We start from the raw sequence: 22,239 nt of genomic DNA, 5'->3' as shown, positions 1-22,239 counted from the left end.
TGAGCAATCACATTCTGATGAACCTTTCTGAAACTAACTTTAGACATCCCTGTGTTTGTTTGTTTGTTTTTTTTGGTCAGGATCCAGATTCAAGGACATGGCACCATTATGTATACCAGTCTAAATACCTCGATCAGCAAAAGTCAGAAGAGCTTGATAGAGAAAAAAAGTTAAAAGAGGATAGCCCAACAAAAACACCTAATAAAGAGAGTATGATACCTGGCCTTCCTGTGTCATTAACAAGTATCAAAGAGGAACCCAAAGAAGCCAAGCATTCTGATTCTCAGTCACTGGAAGAGAACAAGATAAAAAATGATGATCGAAAGACTCCTGTCAACTGGAAGGACTCACGAGGAGCCAGAGTGGCTGTCTCCTCTCCAATGAGTCAACATCAGTCATACATACAGTATTTACATGCTTATCCTTATCCACAGATGTATGATCCCAATCATCCTGCTTACAGGGCTGTCTCTCCTGTCCTAATGCACAGCTATCCCGGTAAGTGAATTGTATCCTAAGAGAAAAATTTTCATGTTTAACTGTATGCGTGAAAGTTCTGTTCCATTGTTAGCTTTTAAAATTTTAGGATAAATTAGGAACTTCTTAAATGACACTTATTTTTCTTGATTTTATGTTATAGTTTCACAGATGAAACTGATTCAATGCAAGATCCTCTTTTTATGAACTGTCAAGAGTTCCTGACTCTAGTTTCCACAGTCTCTGACAGTCGGCTATTACTGTTGGACTGACAGATATTTTATTGCCTATAAAAATTTTCTAAGCACTTACTGTCAGAACTGTTATAGTTACTATTCCTTTCACTTAAGAAAACACATAAATGTATGAAATGACTATAAACTTAACTCTGTTTATAACCTCCATTCATCAGGATGAATTAACTGGGGGAAAAATTGAGATACAAGTAAATGAAGATATGTCCCATTTTTAATGTAAACCCTATACAATAATTTCTAACTCCATCCCAAATCAGTGTAACTCAGATGTTCAAAAGGAGAATAAAAAGGCAGCCAGTAACTTGATGTGGCATTTGTTGTTTACCTGCAGGGGCCTATCTCTCTCCAGGATTTCATTATCCTGTTTATGGGAAGATGTCAGGGAGAGAAGAGGCGGAAAAAGTCAATACCAGCCCTAGCATCAGCACGAAAGCAGCCGCTGAATCTAAAGCATTGGATTTGCTTCAGCAGCATGCCAACCAGTACCGCAGCAAGTCCCCTGCTGTAAGCTGCCTTTTTTTGTTATTTTAGAATGCTGTGTTTTGGGGGAAAAGAGGACAAAGCAGAAAAGAGTTTCAAAATATAAATGGTTGTGGAGTCCAACTTTGAATTAAAGATTTTTTTTTTATATTAATACATAAAGAATGCTTTCTTCTAAACAAAAATGCTTTTTTTCACATTAGGAGGGGGGAAGGACATGTACCATAACAGGATTTCATGATTTTATTTAAAAAAATACTAGGTTAAGGTTTTCATGTGAAAACTGAAATTCATAGAGCCCAATTTGGAAGCAATAGCTTCCAAAAACATACCTTCATGCATATGTGTGCACACACACAAGGGAATCTGAAAGGAAGTTGCTGGGCTTTGTAGGCATTTCTTTGATATACTTGTCTTAGCAAAGTATCTTAAACTTAAATTGCCTTTATTTATTTTAGTGCCAAGATATATAGGACCATAGATTTAGAACTGAAAGTGACCTAAAGAGGCCATCTAGGCTAACTTATTTACAGATGAGGAAAGTGAGGTTCAGGTAAGTGAAGTGATTTTCAAAAGGTCACATAGGTAATTAAATATGATAGAGCTGGTCCTTATGATTTTATGTAAGTTAATGCCAATTAAAAAATGCATGAGCATAGTCAGAAAACTTGACCCCAAAACAGTTTTTAAGAACTGTCTTCATTTCCACATGTAAGGGAGAGAGGGAGCTCTGGTAGAATCCAGTTAGATGCTTTTATATAATATAGTAACTACAGATGCATGGGGATAAATAGATTCCTATAATTTCCTACTTTCTGTTAGTTACATTAATTACATCTTGAGTAAACATTTATGCTACCTAGTTGGGCATGGGAAGTTAGAGAGTATTCTTAAATATTAGTCTGTGTTTTCTGAAAATTTCTATATAAATTTGTGCAAATTATTTATTTCCTTACCTTCATTTTTTATAATATGTAAAACAAGGTTGATATTTGGTTGTTTAAGGGCCAGTGCTAAAATAAAAGTAATTTTACCCATCTTGACTTGTTGAATAGATAGACCATGTTGCAATTGCATTCAAGAATAGTCATTAGAATGATAAGGAAAGACATACAATAAACAAAATTAGTGTCATTTTTTTGTCTTCAAGAAATAATCCTAAATTCTGCATCTATCTACTTATTACTTCTACAGTATTAACAGGAGCAAAAGTTTTTCTACCATTGCTATATGAAAAGTTTTTAGAAAAATACCTTTGTCATCTTTTTTTTTCTCTCACTTTCTCATGATAGCCTATAGAAAAGGCTGTAGCTGAACGTGAGCGAGAAGCAGAGAGAGAACGAGATCGTCACTCCCCCTTCAGCCAACGTCATCTTCACACTCATCATCATACACATGTTGGAATGGGCTATCCATTAATACCGGGTCAGTATGACCCCTTTCAAGGTCAGTAGTTCTTTTGTCAGTCTCTTTTTTATTATTTCCTTTTGTAATCTTTTGATACAACTTTTGTATCATAAATTTAATGTAACAGTGGAAAGATTGTTTTGTTAGAAAAATTATCTTATATCTATGTAGTCTGTTCAGATTAGAGTTGGATTCCAGCTGATTTTCACTGTTTTATGTTATCAGCAAACTAATGTCACCACAGAGTGAGTGAGGGTGGTGGTCCAGCTACAGAATACTAGCATTCAGATTGCTATAGGAAAACTAGAAGGAAAAATTGATGATGATAACACTTGGATGAGTATATTTTCCCAGAGATTCATTGAAATTGCTTTCTGTAAAAGTATTAATAGATAAATAATTAGATACAACTCTTACTACTTTCAGAATCAATACTTCTTACTTATTAAGGTCCTCAAGACCTCAGATCTGATCCATTGAGCAGAAGGGTTGAACAGAGAAACATATTTTAATATGGAATTGACACGAGTATATGTTAAGATAGATTTAGGGAGATAGGATTTATTCACTCATTCTTTTAATAAAACTTAACATTAAATAAATGCCTACTAAGTACAATCTACTTTTCTAGGGAAGATAAAAAGTTAGTAACATGATGGCTATCACTATGTCCTACATTGTAGAGTTTTTCCATTTTGCCTCTTAACTTTCTACATACCTGACTAGTCTGAGTATAAAAATGAAACAATGGGTATAATGGCATTTTGAAAAGTCTAAGACTATACAAAAGAATAACATATACAGTTATTTAAAACAATATAAATAAAGACAGTACTAAACAGAAACTGTTACTTTTCCCCAAAAACCTTACTGTCTTCCTAACAATTCTATTATTATCAAGGGAACCATTATCCTCCCCATAACCTCTTCTCAAAACCTAGGTATCACCCTCATACTCTTCACTTTCTCACCCTCCTCCCCTACCCAATCTAAATTCCTAAATGCTTTCATAACTGTCTCTTCCCACTTCGCTTATCTGATGCTACTACCACCCTGGTTCAGACCTCTATCCTTTCAATCCTGAACTATTGCAATAGCCTTCTGATTGGTATTTCTGCCTCAAGTCTCTCCCCACTCCAGTCCATGCCTTATTCAGTTGCTAAAGTCATCTTTCTAAAGCGCAGGTCCAGTCATATCATTCTTCTATTCATTAAAGTCCAGTGGGTCCCTATTACCTCCAGGATCAAATGTAAACTCCTCTGCTTGGCTTTTAAAGCCCTTCGTGATCTGGCCTTTTCCTACTTTTTCAGTTTTCTTATACCTTACTTCTCTCCATATAATCTACAATCCAGTGACTAGCCTTTTTGCTATTCTTCTGACAAGACAGATAATCAGTCTTTGACTACATACTCTGACAGACATCCGTATGCCTGGGATGTCCTCACTACTGGACTTTTCTTTTAATGTTAGGTAAACTACTAAGGGAGAAAAAGTAACTTATGAGTCTCAAACACTCTATTAGAAGGGTTTGTGCTTTTTGCAACTGGCTTGGACAATGGATAGTGTGCCTGGAAGATTAATTTTTATGAGTTCAAATCTATCCTCCAACACTTACTAGCAGTGTGACCCTGGGTAAATCAGGTAATCCTGTTTGCCTCATCTAGAAAATGAGCTAGAGAAGGAAATGCCAAACCACTCCATTATCTTTGCCAAGAAAGCACCAGATCGCTTCACAAAGAGTTGGACATAACTAAAAAAATGACTGAATAACAATAAAACCCTGTAATACATAGTAATCCATGAATTTAGACGGGGAAAATATATCTTTATTTTCACTAATTTTTAATTGATATTTAACATTTATTTCAATTATGACCTTTAAAAACTCAATTATTCTGAGAAGGGGTCCATAAACCAAGAAGTGGTACATGACACATGCACAAAAGTTAAGAATCCCCTGCTCTTTTAGATGGTTTTGCTTACCCATTTGGGGGGCATATACCTCGTTGGAAGTTTTGGTGTTGGGAAGTATTTGTTATCTCAAAAAAAATACTGATTTTTTTTTTTGCATGGAAAGACTTTATACAATTGTAAGGGATTATCCTTATTTATGCAGCTTCTGTTTTATTACTACTAGTCTAACTCAAAGCAGATCATCTTTTTTGTCCATATCAAGGATGTTACATCTATAATTTCTAAAATAGCCCATGTTCATAAGAACAAAGTGTACAAAAATAAAAGACATATAAAAGATGAATGAATTTTTTCTGTCTTCGCTTCAATTTGGTCACATTTTTTTGTGATATCATATTCTGACAGAATTAAAATGTTTCCTCCTAGATTAGCACCTTAGCTTCCCGTAAAAAAGAGCTTGTGAGAAATCTAGCTTTTTTAGATAAAAGCCATTACTCTTTCTAAATATGGTTTAGTGACTTCATGTACCTTATAGACTGTATTATTCTTCATTATTGGGAAAAGTTATATCCTACCCAAATAGATGACTATGTTGGTTCTGCAATACAATAAGACTTTTGTTTCCTCTTCTTATCTAATACTTTTTATTTCTACTGGGTTTTGTATTCTATAATGCATGCAAGCCTTTTAGCATTATACAGTGTCAAGATTCAGAAAGGAGCATGAGATGGAATGCTAGGTTCTGTTAAACTGGCTAGTAAGGAAGGAAAACTCAGTATATCCAGTAAAAGATATTAGTCAGACTAGGCATCTTGTTCTTTGTCTTTGTTGTAGGAGACATTTTATGCATTTGTTTATGAAAGGATAAAGTACTGATACAACATGAAAGTCTGTACCTAGATTGTCTTTCTAAAAGCCACAGAAACAGGACCTCTTTCTCTATTTTTTTTTTTTTTATCAATTAGGGTTAACCTCTGCTGCCCTTGTGGCTACTCAGCAGGTGGCTGCTCAGGCTTCTGCATCTGGTATGTTTCCTGCACAGAGAAGGTAAATATCCTGTGAATTTTGAATTACTTTTTAAGGAAAGAGACATCTTAATAGGGAAGAAAGAAAGCTAATGATAGGCTTTTTTAAACTTGAAAGTCAGTTTCTTTCTAAACTGTAATTTTTATTTTTTTACTTTATGTCGATTGTGTGGCATCTATTTTCCCTATTTAGAACATATATATCCTTGTACCAGGAGTTTTCTAGCATTCTTAAAGTCTCCTCACTCCTCTTGCTTAAACTTGTTTTAACATTTAAAGTTGTAAAAACAGGAGATTTATATTGGTAATGCTAAAGAAAAATATAAATCTAAATATATTTTTAGTTTCATTCAATTACAGGTTAAAAATAAAAATAAAATGATTGAATTTTACATTACATTGTGTGATAAACTTTATGTTTTACTTTTTTATTTCAAATATTTTCTTGGAGTAATCCAAAGAATTAATACATTAAAGCGAGCTCTTCAGTTTCATAGTTTTCAATGTTAATTATGAAAAAAGGATTTTTTTTAAGGTTCCTTGTTTTCTTTTGCAGAGAGTGAAAAGATTGGAAATGTACACTGTCATGTGATTGGATCACATGGGGAAGCGCTTTATTAGAGACATCAGTTCCATGGTGTTAATTTGAAATGCCTTAATGGCAGGCAAAAAGCAGTCATTTCATTTTTGTAAATTGCAGATTTTATCACAGAGTAACAAATGTTGCTGTAATTAAACTTCTTTTTATATATATATATATATACATACATATATATGTGTTATATATGTATATTCTTTGCTTTTTATATCAGTAACCAGGCTCAAATATACAGGGTCTGCTTCCAATTGCAAGCCACACAAATAAAGGAAAAAAGTGATTTTGTCATGTTGAAAAGTATTAGCCACAAAAGGCTGTTTTCTTTTCCTTTTGCTTTTAAATTATAAATAATGTTATGTATCAGTGTGCCTGAGCCTTGCATACTCTTAAGATATTTCCACAAGCCTCTCAGAAGGACTAACTGTGATGTTGACACTTTCATACAATTTAGATGTCTATTTGGTGGCTCCTGTTAAGATGCATCAGTGTGAAATGTTACTGTATTCACTGTTTCATTGTAATTGTGTATGGTGGAAAATATACTTTTGGAAGGCATAGGGTTGCCAGTACCACAAAAACTGTGTTGTACATAATGTATAGATTTTAAATGGGGAAATAACGAGCATCTATGAATAATGAAACATCCATTTAAAATATTGAATGGCAAATAACCCAATAGCCTGCATATCAGAAGACATCTGTGATTGTTCTATTACTTGAATGGTCCCACGGTCTTTTTTTTAACGTTTACAATTATCCAGTTTTAGAAAAGAGACTTTAATACCATTGCCTGGTTACCTGTTTTATGCTGTAATTTAGTTTATTTTGTGTAAAATGTATATTGAATGCTTTTTTTATACATGCCTTAAATAATTTGGCAATCAGAATTAAAAAAAAGTTGTTTTTTTTTAAATGTTTTTGTGTCTGTTTTATATTCCTGGTGGACATCATGGACCAGATTTTCAAAGGTCTCAAGCTTCCATACCTCAATTACATAACACTGTATCTCATAACTTACTCTAGAAAAATGCTTGCTGGGATGATTAATAGAGTGCACAATATATAGTTATATTGCAACACAATTTGAAACTTACATATTCAAATAAGGTATTCTCTACAATTTGGTAGTTACTTAGTGATACTTTTTAGGCTATGTGTATATGATAGCAGAAGTAGCTGATTGAAAACTGAAAATTCCAGTCACTGACCTATTAATTTTTATCTATCACTAACCTATTATTTTAACAGATGTTATTAAACTAGTGAATGGATGTTTTTGATAATATGTAGCTAGTTTCTAAAAACTGGCTGTACTACAATTTATTTATAAAAGGTGAATGGGATTTATTGTGAAATAAGAATGTTTCTATACATAGTAAAATTCCATTTATCCAAAGGGTGTGGGGAATATAGCTAAAAGTTCAAGGAAAAATTATGGAAGAATATTATTTATAACTGTTAAAATAAAGTACTGATTTGATTCTGAAATTTCATTTAAGTTATATAACACATTTGTAATAGTAACATTCTGGAGTGGGAATATAATCTAGTAGAAAGAGTACCAGGATTCAGGAGTCCTAGATCAGCACATCTTAAACTTAGTTTATAAGACTTACTAATGGGGTATTGAGTGGAAAAAGTTTAAGAAGGCCTCACCTAGATCAGTTTCCATGATTGACAACTTATGTGACCCTTGAACAAGTAATTTACGTATTTCTGTGCTTTGTTTTCCTCATCTGTCAAATAAGGGTATGAATGAGGTTATATCTGGAATTCATTCTAACTGTAAAGTTTTTTTTTATTTTTCTGTATGAATGATTACAAATGTTTTTAGACACTTGTACTTCTCAGTTTCCAGGAAAATTTTAATGCAACGTTTGGTGTGTGTGTGTGTGTGTGTGTGTGTGTGTGTGTGTTAAGGTGCTAGGATTTTCATTTAGGGATTTTCTGCTTTTTCACACACTCAACATTCCATGTTTGCATGTCATATGTATTAGAGCTGGTGAAGAAGCATTTCCAAGTTCACTCAGTGTAGCACTCCTGCCAGGGCTACTTTCCCAACTTCCACTTGGAACAGGTGCGGTCCTTAGAAGGCAACTGCTGCTTCCCTCAGGATTCTAAGGGTAACCCTGAAGCTTTGGGAGTGATTTTCAAGTACTCTCACTGACAAGTCCACACAGGTGTGTTGTCCTTTTATTATCCAGTTGATATCAATTAGCCAGCTAGACTTAATTTTCTGTTAGTGGTATTTACAAAAATAGTTGTTGAAAACATTTCCTCCAAAAGTTTGTGATATACTCTCCCACAAATATATACAAAGTCTAAGGGAAAGTGGACTCCAACTTAGAGAATGTATGTGGCAAAGGCATCGTTAATTTGCAACTTCTGGTTAGATACAAGTCTTTTTCTCCCTTCTTGCAGTCCTCATGAAATTATTCTTGAGGTATCCAGTTTGTCCTCAGCTTCTGAAGCAAACTTTGCCATCAGTTGCTGCTGTCCAAGGGACATTTCTACATTTGCTTATGGGAAGTCCAAATATTCTCACCTTTCCAAGGCCACAAAGTTTTCCTTGATCAAGGTGGGGTGAAGTGTGACACTGCTTCTTGGCCCCTGGCACCCTCCCCCACTTTGTTGCCTGCTGCAGTGGATGTAAGGGATCTATCTGCCTCTCCAAATCCTTGCAAAAACTTAACTCACAAAGCAGTTTCTAAAAATATCCCCTTCAGAATTCCCTTCTTTGATATACATAGGCCCATTAGTGTGTCTATTTTCAACTTGTGATAGAACCAATATCTACCAGGGTTCCCTCCTTCCCTCATAACATGAAATTGGCTAGTTTTACCCTGAAAGGTGACATCTTTTCCTGGACTTGATTGATTGGGGGAGGGTGTGACTTCCTTGACCCAGCTTCCTGGTAGCCTTGGTCATATCATGCCTTCCTGGTTGCCTTTGGACTTATAAAGGCTCCCACACTGTGGAGCTGGGGCCCTTCAAAATTAGCAGACACTGAATTTGAGCAGGTCACCACAATCTGTCCTGCTAACCAGATTCCCCAAGCGGGAGTGTCCTTTTGATGTTATGGATTAATAAACCTCCTTTTGTTAACTGTTGAATGAACTATGAGTATGCTTTATTTCATCCCAACTTCAAACCTGAACTAACAGCATCATAGTCTGAGGCAGACTCTTCTTTAGCACAAGTAATATCAGTACGTTTCAGTCATCCGATTTCATCCAAAAACTTAAAACACTTCACCTATTTTCAGCTTTATTCACTAGGTTGTTTGCACCCAGCGTTTATATGTTTGTTTGACTGATTCATTCATTAGAGGTGTCCAGGTTCTGTTCACACCTAGTTAACACATTTAATCTATTGATTGGTTCTATAACTCAAAGGAGCATTAGTTACATTAATTGGGATTGGGACTATGAGACACTCCTTTTATACTTGCTTTTTAAAAGAATATAAAACAGCTATGGGAAAGCAATAGGGAAGCTGCCAGACTGCTTGATAAAGTCTGGATCTTAAGGGGCCATTTCTTTTTATATTTGCTCTCCATTAGCTATCTTATGGTCTTCCTTTTTCAATTTCAACATGCTTTCCTATGTAAAGTAAACTTGTCCTCTGGTCCACAGGAGTGGGGTGGCCCATGTCATCCCTGATTCACTAAATTTCAGTGACTCTCTGTTACCTCCAAGATCAAATATAAACTCCTCTGGTTGGCTTCTGAAGCCTGTCATAATTCGTCCCCTTCCCGTGTTTCCAGTTTTCTTACACTTTAGCCCCCTCCACATATTTTAAAATCCAATAACACTGACCTCCAATAAAGCAATATTTCTGCCAGATTTGTGCATTTTCACTGACTGTCCCTCATCCTTTAAATGCTCACTCACTCTTCTCATCTCCTCTTTTCCTGCTAGAAGTCTTATTTGAAGAAGCCTTTCCTAATCCTCCTTAATGCTAGTGCTTTCCCTGTAAGGTTATCTCCAATTCATCCAGGATATGTTTGTATGTAGTTTTGGATTTTTTTCCTCATATTATTATCTTCTCATTAGACTGTAAGCTCCATCAGGGCAGAGACTTTTCTTTGTGTCTCCTGCCTTAGCACAGTGTAGGTACTTAATAAATGTTTGCTTACTACTTATGGGAAAATATCATGACCTCCTGATTATTGCTTTAAAAATTACCAGTATTTGAGGGCAGCTAGGTGTCGCAGTGAATAGAGCACCAACCAACAGAATATTGTCAGGAAGACTTGAGTTCAAATCCAGCCTCAGACACTTAACACAAAAACTAGCCATGGGACCTTGGGCAAATCACCTAACCCCAACTGCCCTACCTCCTCCCCTCCATAACAGAAATAAATAAATTTTTTAAAAAATTGCCAGTATTTATATCAGTTCTTGTGATGTATTTTGATGTATTTGAAAAAAATGCATTATTGTTTCACTGGTAAGTTCATATATTAATGTCTTCTTTGTTAAGGGAAAAAATGAATTTTCATTGTTTAATAGTTGCTAAACTTTTGTATTTGGATGGGACAACCCCTTAATTGTTGAATTGTTCATAAAATGAAAGAAAGTCTACTGACTGAATATTTATATATCTATACCTACTGAATAGTGTTACTATTAGTAGCTTGAGATTATGGCTGTTTCCCAGGAGTCAGTTTTGTATTTTTTTCTAAATAAGTCATATTTTTCAGATGCAAAATGATTAGCTAGGTGTACACTCTATAGCTGACATGTCAGTCATTCCTAGTTACTCAGGAGTAGATGCATTTGTAAATTGTTTGCGGCAATATGTTCTGCTCTTCTAAAATAAACTGAAGTTTAACTGGTAAATTACAAAAGCGGCTTATTATATAACCAAAAGTCTAAGATGGTTCACTTTGACTACATTTGAAACTAGCTGGAAAGTGTTTTTGTTCGTTCTCCACTTCCTTACTGCTATAGTATTGCCTATGTTGACAACATGAATTGCCAAAGGTCAGGGGTTATTTATAATGTGTGTGATATTTTTCTGGCTGAGAATATAGCTGCTACTGAATGGGAAATTAAACCTTCCTGAAGGACAAGCATATTTGGCTCCATTATATTGTTATGATGAAGCTACCATTAATACTGCTATAATTGTTTTACTTTTATGGACATAAAAATCAGTCCCCTTAGTGAGTAATAATAAGCTTTATTGATTTTATTACATATTATTTATTCCTGGATTGCTCATGTCTGCTTGTCCTAAATATGTACAAAGATCTTGCAGTGCCAACACAGTGCAAATTAACTTCACTGAGGCAATAGCTATGAATGATTGTTTACAGGAGTGGGCCCTTTGAATACAGAACACTGAAAACAAGGTAATAAGATCTGTATTTCCATTTGGTTCTGTAGTAAAAACCTCAGATGCCTTTTGCATATAAATATGCAACTGATTTTTCTCTTGGATCATTAACATATTTACCATTAAGCAGACCTTGCAAATTCTATAATACAGATTTAGTGTTAATATACCAATGCCTGTGAATAACTGGAATGACTCAATTTGATTGATATAGGAAAATGCAACAGTTTAAATTATAACTGATGGTCACATCTTTACCTTTTTAAGAGCAAAATAGTCCATAGTCAATGTCATTTATTATTTTGATCTGCTAAATGTCTTTTATTCCATCCTTTTTATTCAAGGAGTCATAAATACTTAGTGCTTTCAGATTTTTTTCTTAAAAAAAGAAGTCTTTATTGAAGTTTAATATTGTTTCCATCATAGGTTTTATTTATCCTACCAAAACATTCTAAAAGGGAATATTTAAATTGTATCATGTGGAAGAACAAGAATATCACATGCAAAAACTTTTAAGTGTGGACAGCCTAAATAGTCCAAAACTTTAATATAGATTTTTCCTTCTTTTATTCCTTCTTCCTAAAACACAAAACATTTTATTATAACATAGGTATTTTTGTTTATTTTTCCATGGCCCTCCCCCTTTTCTGCCTGAAAATAAAGCCATGCAAAAAACATACTCCTCACCACTTGATCCCTTTGATTTTCATCTTTGAGTGGGTGACTAAAAAACATTTTATCTTTTGCCCTAATCTCTCTCCCAAGATCCATTTCAACATTTCAAAAGATGTACAATCTTCCTTTAGTTTTTACCCTCCAGTGAATTAGCAGGCAGACACTTCCAGAATCATGTTATTTATAAGATCCCCAAATTCACTGTTATATCCTTACCCATTTAGAAGGTAGCATGACTATTCCTTATTAGATGAAAAAGCAGATGGAAAAACTATTATTTGGACAAAGTCATTCCATTTTCATCTGTGATCTAAGCATCCAACTAGTATCTACCAAACTCATGTTCAATTAACTGTCTGGATAGGATATCACTCCAGGGATTTGGAAATAAACTCCTTAGAAACCTTACTCACTGAATTGTTAACAAGTGATTTCATGCAAAAGAATAAATTGTCTTAGGCTATGCTTCATATGTGATGTATGTTGTCAGTGAAGATTCTCAAATTATTCTGGAATTGGAAAGATATTGGGGGGGAAAGAAGATCCACCCACCCCTAATACCTTTTGAGGAAGTTTGTACTAATTCATTGCATATGAAAGAGATTTTCCAGTGTATTGGTCAGTTCGTCCTGATTTTTACTAGGGATAGAGTAAAATTAGAGAAGAGAATCAGTAGGTGTCATGGAAAGAACTGTAGAGATGATGTCAAAAGACATGAATTTGGATTCCTAGCTCAGTCATATATTAGCCATGGGAGTGGAAATAATCACAGGATTCCCATAAAAATCAAATCAAATGTATAAAATGCTTTGTAAACTCTTAAATTATATTAAAAAAAATCTAACCCTGCCTTGATCCTGGCCCACTGATGACCCTTTCCTCAAGCTCACTAATTCAAGGGCATCTAGATCCTTCATGTTCCTACATTTTCTATATGACCTGATACAAATTCAATTGCTTAATCTGAAATATGACTACGTTTACTAGTGCAGTTTAGTTGAATTTTAGCAATAGAAAAGACCAATGGGTAGAAATTAAAGGAAACAAAGTTTGACTCAATATGAAGGAAAAAACCTACTTCCTAATGTATCCACCATTTCTGCCTCTTGAAGATGTCTATATTTTATGATGATTCTTGCTTTAATTTTTACTGTCAAAAAATGGAATGAGCTACCTTAGCAGGAATTGAATTTTCTTTTTTTTTCAAATGCTTTATTAACTTCTGATTTACATAATTCATTTCTGCCAGATTTTGAGTTACAAATTTTCTCCCCGTTTTTCCCCTACCCACTGCCCCAAAATAGCAGTCCCACAGGATACCCCCTTCTCCAATCTGCTCTCTCCCATATTTTCTCCCATAACCCTTTCGTCTTTTCCAGTGGATCTCTATTCCCCAGTGCCTGTATATCTTATTTCCCAATTACATGTAAAATAGTATTAATAATAGTATACATGTATACACACACACACATATTTGAGTATTTGATTTTAAAACTTTGAATTCCAGATTCATTCCCTTCCTCCCTTGCATTCACCCTTACTGGGAAGATAAGGAGTTCAGTATTTAGTAGATATATTGTAAAAGCCTGACTATATTTCCCTCCCTCCTATCCCACCTCCCACTTGTTCTATTCTCTTCTTTGATCCTGTCCCTTTTCAAAAGTGGGTGCTTCCAACTTCCCTCCCCCCCAGCCTGCCCTCCCTTCCATCAACCCCCCTCTCATCCCCTTCCCCCCCCTACTCTCCTGGAGGGTGAGATACTCTATTTACTGTGTATTTCATTCCCTCTTCAAGCCAAATTCAATGGGAATAAGGTTCACCCATTCCTTTTTGCCTTCCTATTCTTCCCCTCCATTGAAATAATTTTCCTTTGCCTCTTCTATATGAGATAGTATACCCCATTCTGTATCTCCCCATCTTCTCTCATTATATTCCTCTCTCACCTCTTAATTTCACCTTTTAAGTATCATCCCTTCCTGTTAAATTGGTCCTGTGCCCTCTATGTATGTATAGACTATATATATGTAAACATATACACACATTCACATATGTATTCATATGCCCATATACCCTCATATATAGACATATATATATATGTATATATATATTTCTACTCCCTTCAACTACTAAGAAAAGTTTCGTCAGTTACAATTATTGTTTTTCCATGTAGGAATGTTAATAGTTCAACTTTGATAAGTTCCTTATGATTTCTTTTCCCTGTTTGCCTTCTCATGCTTCTCTTGCTTCTTGCATCTGAATGTTAAATTTTCTATTCAACTCTTGTTTTTTCAACAAGAATGCTTGAAAGTCCTCTATTCCACTCAATGACCATATTTTCCCCTGAAACATGATACTCAGTTTTGCTGGGTAGGTGACTCTTGGTTTTAATCCCAGCTCCTTTGACCTCTGGAATATCATATTCCAACCCCTTCGATCCCTCAGTATAGAAACTGCCAGATCCTGGGTTATCCTGATTGTGTTTCCACAATATTCACATTGTTTCTTCTTGGCTGCTTGTAATATTCTCTCCTTAGTCTGGGAATTCCACAACCTGACTATAATATTCCCAGGAGTTTTCTTTTGGGGATCTTTTTCAGGAGGTGATCGGTGGATTCTTTCAATCACTATTTTGCCCTCTGGTTCTAAAACATCAGGGCAGTTTTCTTTGAGAACTTCCTGGAGGATGATTTCTAGGTTCTTACTTTGATCATGGCTTTGAGGTAGTCCAATAATTTTTAAATTATCCCTCCTGGATTTATTTTCCAGGTCAGTGGTTTTTCCCATGAGATTTCACATTGCCTTCTATTCTTTCATTTGTTTGGATCTGTTTCACAGCATCTTGATTTCTCATAAAGTCATTAGCTTCCATTTGCTCCAATCTAATTCTGAAGCAATGATTCTCCTCAGTGAGCTTTTGAGATTCTTTTTCCATCTGGCAAATTTGGCTTTTTAAGGCATTCTTCTCCTCATTGCCTTTTTGAGCCTCTTCTGCCATTTCAGGTAGTCCATTTTTTAAAGTAGTATTTTCCTCAGTCAGGCTGTTGACTCTCATTTCATAATTATCTTGCATCGTTCTCATTTCTCTTCCCAATTTTTCCTCCACTTCTATGATCTGCTTCTTAAAGTCCTCTATGGCCTGTAACCAACTCGTATTTTCCTTTGAAGCTTTTGGTGCAGGAGTTCTGACTGCACTGTCTTCCTCCTGTTCCATGCTTTGCTCCTTTTTGTCCCCAAAATAGGAGTCTAATGTTGGAATCTTCTGTCTGCTTTGTTTCCTTTGCCTGGTCATGTCGCCCCTCAGTCACTTGACCTTTGGGCTTTTTGCCACAGTAGGACTCTGCCACCAGACAGGGGAGCTTTTGTGCCAAACGCTGGGGTTTTCTCAGCTGCCTGAGGTATTAGATGGGTGCCCTCTCTGAGGCCTCCACATACTCTGGCAAGCTGGACTCACACTCCAGGACCTCCACCCTAGACCGCAATCCAGATCCAAGCAGGTTAAAGCAAAAGCCATTACCCCTCAGGCTGGTTGCTTGGCCCCATACACTCTGCAGGCCAGGAGCTGAAGCTGCCACGTGGAGCTGGCTGGCTTTTCCAGGTGTCTCAGCAGCTTTTGTCCCGGGGGCAAAAGCCACTCATTCCCACTTACTGGGTCCCAAAGTCCAGACTGCATTGACCTCTCACTTTGTCCTTTGCATCTATGTGTTGATAAATCTGGAAATGGCCACAGCTGCTTATCTGGAGTCCCCCTGGCTGGCGGCTGGGCAGGCCTGCCCTGGGGCTAAAGCCCTGGTGTGGGGCTGGGCTCAGCTCCCTGAGCACTCTGCTGGCCAATTCCTGCCGGACTGCTGGGCTGTCCTCAGTGGGAGGTTAGCTTCTCTGTGTCATTTTATGGGTTCTGTAGCTCCAAAGTTTGTTTAGAGTTCCCTTTTTACATGGATTGGGGAAGGTGGAAGCTGGAGCAGCTTCTATTACTTCTACTCTGCCATCTTGACTCTGCCCCCAGGAATTGAATTGTCTATCATTGGAAGTTTTTAAGGAGTAATTAGGTGAACATTTTTCCAGAATTTTATAGGGAAATTCTTATTCATTTATTGGTTATACTACATAACTTCTATATCCCTCCTAATTGTGAGAGTATTATTGCATGGCCTTAGAGAAATGTAGTCCATGATATTCTTGCTTTTTTGATAAGTAAAAAACCTAAAACAACGTTCAAAAAAATTCCTGAAAGTTATATAGTTAATTTGTGTCAGACTAGGACTAGAAACCAGTTTTTTTTTTAAATTTCAATTTATATCATTCTATCTTACTCTTTAAATTTGGGGGAACTATTTAACTTTTTCATAACAAATTAGATGTTTCTTTAGTGTGGTAGGAGGAGGTTATATTTCTTTTTTTAATTTAATTTTTATTTTTTCTTTACCGTACATAAAACAATGAGCATTTCTTCAAAGTAGCACATTAAAAGAAGATTGTATATGAAACTATAAATCTCTTCCATACAGCTTGCTTTTATTAAAGTATATAATAAATTCAACATATTACTTAAAAAAGCTGTTCTCGGGGTGACTAGGTGGTGCAGTGAGTAGAGCACTGGCCCTGGAGTCAGAAGGACCTGAGTTTGGATGCAGCCTCAGACACTTAACACACACACCCAAAGAAACTAGCTGTGTGACCTTGGGCAAGTTACTTAACCCCAATTGTCTTTCAAAAAGCAAAAAAAAAAAAAGATTGTAAAAAAACCTGTTCTCTTTGTCTTTACTTACTTTTATACTGACTACCCTTCTATGCATTTAAAAATGTTTTGATGACCTTATATTTTTTCCTTTTTCTCATTTTTTGGCTATTTCTAGTTCTTATATCCTCTCCTATTCCCTCCCTTCTTTAAAAATAAATGAAATAAAGGCTTGTAACAAAATAGTCAAGCAAAGTGAATGCACTGTAGCATGCTTCATCATGTGTCTTTTGGAGTTCAAAGTTCTTAAAACTTTCTAATTTTCTTTACTAGTTATTGTTACTGTATAAGTGTTTTCTGGTATCTGCTCACTTCCTTGTACTTCAGTTCAGCCTAAGTTCAAGTCACTTCAGACAAAGATTCCCAAAATTAGTTATCTGAAATTGTCTTCACTATTTCTTCCTATGCAGTCATACTTTATTATATCCGTATAATTTATTGTTAGTCTCCAGTCGACGGGCGCCCCATCAGTTTCTGGCTCCTTGATTTTCTCTTTCATCTCTTCTTCGGTATCTACACTCCAATGTTGAAGACTCCCTTCTCCTTCACTTTCACCTATTTGCCTGTTGAACTGGTGTGGGAGGTAAGTGATATTATTATTCATGTTTTATAGGTGGGTTGTTGGGATCCTGGTCATATTTCCAGGATGGAAAAGAGTCCTGGTAGTTACTTACAGAGCAGAGCACAGGCCAAAAGAGCAGTGACCCTACTTCTCCTTGGATCATGCCACTATGGAAGAACTGAGGGTTTGTAGACCACCAGAACTAGCTCTGAAAAAAGAATAAAAGTCTTCGAAAAGGGTGGGGAAAGATGAGGCTAGAGATGTCTCTTCTATCCTGCCTCAATTGCAACCAAACACAACTGCAGCCCCTTGCTACTTCTTGTCCCTCTCTCCACTTGAGAGGACATACATGTGAGTTTTTTTTTTTCCAAAGGAGTATAATTTGTAGTTGCTTATATTTTGTGAAATATTTTGGGGTTTGGGAGCTAGATTTTTTTCCTAAAAGATGGGACAATTTACTTTTGTACTGTGTAGTTTTCATTTCTGATTTCTAAAAATACAGCTCTGGAAAAAAACAGATCTTACAAAAATAAAAGTTTTAGAGGAGTCCAGTGATTGTGTTTCAAATGGAGCTACTTGACTATGCCTTTAAATCCCGATCACTTTGGCTTTCATTTAGTGACCTAAACTGGAAAGGTTCCATTGGTAAACACACAAAGGCAGAAGTTATCATTTTAAAAATAAGGAGTAGGCAGGGGAAACTGAGAAAGAGCAACCAGACAGGTAGGATGTGTACTAGGAGAAAGTAGCATCACAAAAATCCAGAGAAGAAAGTGTCTCACAAAATCCAGAGGAGTGTCATTAATAGTGACAAATGCAACACATTGGTCAAGAAGGATGAAGACTAAGAAAAAGAACAGGCACAGACTGAGGCCCAGAAGCGACGGCACACAGGCAGAGGCCCGGACAAGGCCTGATCAATGTGGCAGCAAATTGACCCACCAACCACAAGGTCCACTACCAGGCCTATCACCACAGGTCTGGGACTGGACAGAGCAGGATAAGAATCAAATGCTCCTGGCAGGGGCAGCAGCTACTCCTGGGACTACAAGTCCACAGCCCAGAAATTTAAAAAGCCCCTATCTGGACTTCCAGGGACCAGGATGGCAGAGTGAACCCCAGCTGCTCCAAACCCTGCCTCTGACCCTGAAAACATAGTAATTATCACCCCAGGGCAAAACCTGAAACAGTAAAGGCTTGGGAACCCCAGAGAAAGGGCGTGGCTAGGACCCTGCCCGAAAATGGGTAAAAAGCAGACTACAAAGACAAAGATCCTGGAGTCCTACTGTTGTGAACCAAATTCAGAGGGAGACAGTGTTGATTCCACACCCACAACTGAAACCTCAACAGGGAACTGGTCTTAAGCACAGAAAGCATTCTTAGATGAGCTCAAAAGGAACTTTGAAAACCAAATTAGAGAGATAGAAGATAAAATGAATAATTCTTTTAAAATCAAAATTGCAAAATAGAAAAACATTACAATGAAGAAAACAGCTCCTTAAAAAGGAAAATGTGTGATATGGAAAAGGAGCTCCAAAGACTAACTGAGGAAAATAATTTGCTAAAAGCTAGAATCAACCAAATTGAAGCAAATAACTCTCTGAGGAACCAAAAATTAGTCAAACAAAACCTCAAGAATGAAACATTAGAAAAAGAGGTAAAATATCTCAATGCAAAAATAATTGATCTGGAAAACAGATCCAGGAGAGATAATCTGAGAATCATAGGCCTACTGGAAAATCACGATGAAAAAATGAGCCTGCACATCTTCCAAGAGCTCATCAAGAAAAAGTACCCAGAGATACTAGAACCAGAGGGTTAAGTAGAAATTAAGAGAATACACTGGTCACCTCCTGAAAGAGATCCCAAAATGAAAAGTTCAGAAAATGTTGTGGCCAAACTCCAGAAGTACCAGGTAAAGGAGAAAATGCTACAAGCAGCCAGAAAGAAACAATTTAAATATCGAGGAACCACAATGAGGATCGCACAGGACTTGGCAGCCTCTAGATTGAAAGATCAGAGGAAGTGGAATACAATTTTTTGCAAGGCAAAAGAGCTCGGGTTACAACCAAAGATCACCTACCTAGTGAAACTTAACATATTCTTCCAGTCAAGGAGATGGTCATTCAGTTATATAATGGATTTCCAGACCTTCCTGATGAAAATTCAACCTCCAATTATGAGACTCAAGAGAGACATAGAAAAGTAAACAAGGAAAACACACACACACACACACACACACACACACACAAACACCCTGTTATTTGATAAGAGCAAACGGTTTATAGACAAGTAGAGGGTATGGGTATAAATTACACAAAATGACGATTAAAAAATACCTTATTAAGGGCTACAAAGGGACTGCAATGGAAGAAGAAGAAAGAATGAAGGTGAAAAGGGTAAATTATGCCACACAAAGAGGCATAAAGACAATATAGTAGAGAGAAAGAAGGGAGGGAGATGAACATTATATGAGCTTTTCCCTCAATGGTTCTGGTGCAAGGAGGGAATAACACAACCTATTAAGCATAGGACTATTGAGAAGAGACAAAATGATCATAATAGAGGGAAAGAGGGGAGGGAGAGGAGTTTTGCATGAGAACTGTTCCTGTCAACCTTGGTTTGAAGCAGAAATAACAAACTACATTAAGTATGGAAATCGATCATATACTACAGGCAATAGGAGGGGGCAAGGACTATGAAAGAAAGGGGTGGCTAGAACGGAGGGAAGAAGTAAGGGGGAGGGGGAAAACAGAGGGGGTTGATAAGAAGGGAATACTGAGGGAGGTGATGGTCAAAAGGAAAACTCCTAAGGAGGGGAAGGGAGAAGGGGAGAAAAATAAAAGCATAAACAGGGGAAGGAATAGGATGGAGCAAAAGAGACAGATAGTAATCATAACTGTGAATATGAATAGGATGAACTCTCCCATAAAATGGAGGTGGATAGCAGAATGGATTAAAAACCATAATCTTACAATATGCTGTTTACAAGAAACACATCTGGAACAGAGGGATACACACAGGGTAAAGGTAAAAGGCTAGAGTAAAATATATCATGCCTCAGCTAAAGTAAAAAAATCACGGGTAGCAATCCTTATCTCAGATAGAGCAAAAGAAAATTGATTTAATTAAAAGAGATAAGGAAGGAAATTATATCCTGCTAAAAGGCACCATCGAGAATGAAGCAATATCATTACTTAACATATATGCACCAAGTGGTATAGCGTCTAAATTCCTAGAGGAGAAGGTAAGGGAGTTAGAGGAAGAAAAAGACAGAAAAACTATACTAGTGGGGGACCTTAATGTCCCCCTCTCTGAACTTGATAAATCCAACCTCAGAATAAAACAAGAAAGAAGTTAAGGAGTTGAATAGAATTTCAGAGAGGGTAGGTATGATAGATCTCTGGAGAAAACTGAATGGGGATAAAAAGGAATATACCTTCTTCTCCATGGTACATGGCACATACACAAAAATTGACCATGCATTTGGACATAAAATCCTCACAATTGAGTGCAGAAAGACGGGAAATATTAAATGCATCATTCTCAGATAATGATGCAATAAAAATCATATGCAGTATAGAGCCATGGAAAGATAGAGTAAAAACTAATTGGAAACGAAACAACTTAATCTTAAAGAATGAATGGGTCAAACAAGAAATTATAGAAACCATCAGTAACTTCATTCAAGAAAATGACAATAATGAGACAACATACCATAATTTGTGGGATGCAGCAAAGGTAGTTCTTAGGGCAAGTTTTACATCCCTGAGTATATACATGAATAAATTAGAGAAAAGGGAGGTCAATGAATTGGTTATGCAATTGAAAAAGCTAGAGAAAAACAAATTGAAAATCTGCAATTAAATGCTAAATTATAAATAATGAAAATCTAAGGAGAGATTAATAAAATTGAAATTAAGAAAGCTATTGAATTAATAAATAAAACTAAGAGATAGTTTTAATGAAAAAAAAACAATAAATTTGATAGACCTTTAGCCAATATGATAAGAAAAGAAAGAAGAAAACCAAATTATGAGTATCAAAAATGAAAAGGGTGAATCTATCTCCAATGAAGAGGAAATTAAAACAATAATTAGGTATTATTTTGCCAAATTATATGCACATAAATTTGACAATCTTAGTGAAACGAATGAATATTTACAAAAATATAAGGTCCCCAGATTAACTGAAGAGAAAGTAAATTACTTAAATAATCCCATCTCAGAAAAAGAATTTGAACAAGCCATCAGTGAATTCCCAAGGAAAAAATCTCCAGGGTGAGACAGATCTACTAGCTAATTCTATCCAACACTTAAAGAACAATTGATTCCAATACTCTACAAACTATTTGGAAAAATTAGTGAGGGAGTCCTACCAAATTCTTTTTATGACACAAACATAGTACTGATACCTAAAGCAGGAAGAGATAAAATGGAAAAAGAAAATTATAGACCAATTTCCCTCATGAATATAGATGCAAAAATTTTAAATAAAATATTACCAAAAAGACTACAGCCACTTATCACAGGAATAATACACTTTGGTCTTGTAGGATTTATTCCAGGAATTCAAGGATGGCTTAATATTAGGAAAACCATAAGTATAATTGATTATATCAACAGTAAAACTAGCAGAAACCACATGATTATCTCAATAGATGCAGAAAAAGCTTTTGACAAAGTACAAGATCTATTCCTATTAAAAGCACTAGAAAGTATAGGAATAAATGAAGCTTTCCTTAAAATAACAAGTAGCATCTATTT

At 36.0% G+C, this 22,239-nt stretch overlaps 1 protein-coding gene across 5 annotated transcripts in view; it reads left to right on the top strand.

Moving 5' to 3' along the window:
• ZNF608 (zinc finger protein 608) overlaps window positions 1-7,071 on the top strand; it is a 233,840-nt gene extending 226,769 nt beyond the window's left edge. For 4 of the 5 annotated variants that reach the window (XM_069088160.1, XM_069088159.1, XM_069088156.1 and 1 more), the window contains 5 exons: window positions 81-498; window positions 1,066-1,238; window positions 2,507-2,660; window positions 5,501-5,582; window positions 6,117-7,071. In XM_069088160.1, coding sequence (XP_068944261.1) covers window positions 81-498; window positions 1,066-1,238; window positions 2,507-2,660; window positions 5,501-5,582; window positions 6,117-6,123 — 834 coding nt within the window. In that variant the 3' untranslated portion in view covers window positions 6,124-7,071. Of the gene's footprint in view, window positions 1-80; window positions 499-1,065; window positions 1,239-2,506; window positions 2,661-5,500; window positions 5,587-6,116 lie in introns of those variants that run through there. The other variant, XM_069088158.1, reaches the window with a different exon arrangement.
• The last annotated feature ends 15,168 nt before the right edge of the window (window positions 7,072-22,239 follow it).

The sequence above is a fragment of the Petaurus breviceps genome, unplaced genomic scaffold, assembly GCF_028583685.1.
Source record: "Petaurus breviceps papuanus isolate PSGF00001 unplaced genomic scaffold, PetGlider_PUasm1.0 184, whole genome shotgun sequence".
Classification (NCBI taxonomy): Eukaryota; Metazoa; Chordata; class Mammalia; order Diprotodontia; family Petauridae; genus Petaurus; species Petaurus breviceps.
The sequence above is the reverse complement of the archived record's forward strand: the minus strand, read 5'-3'. Positions and strand labels throughout refer to the sequence as shown.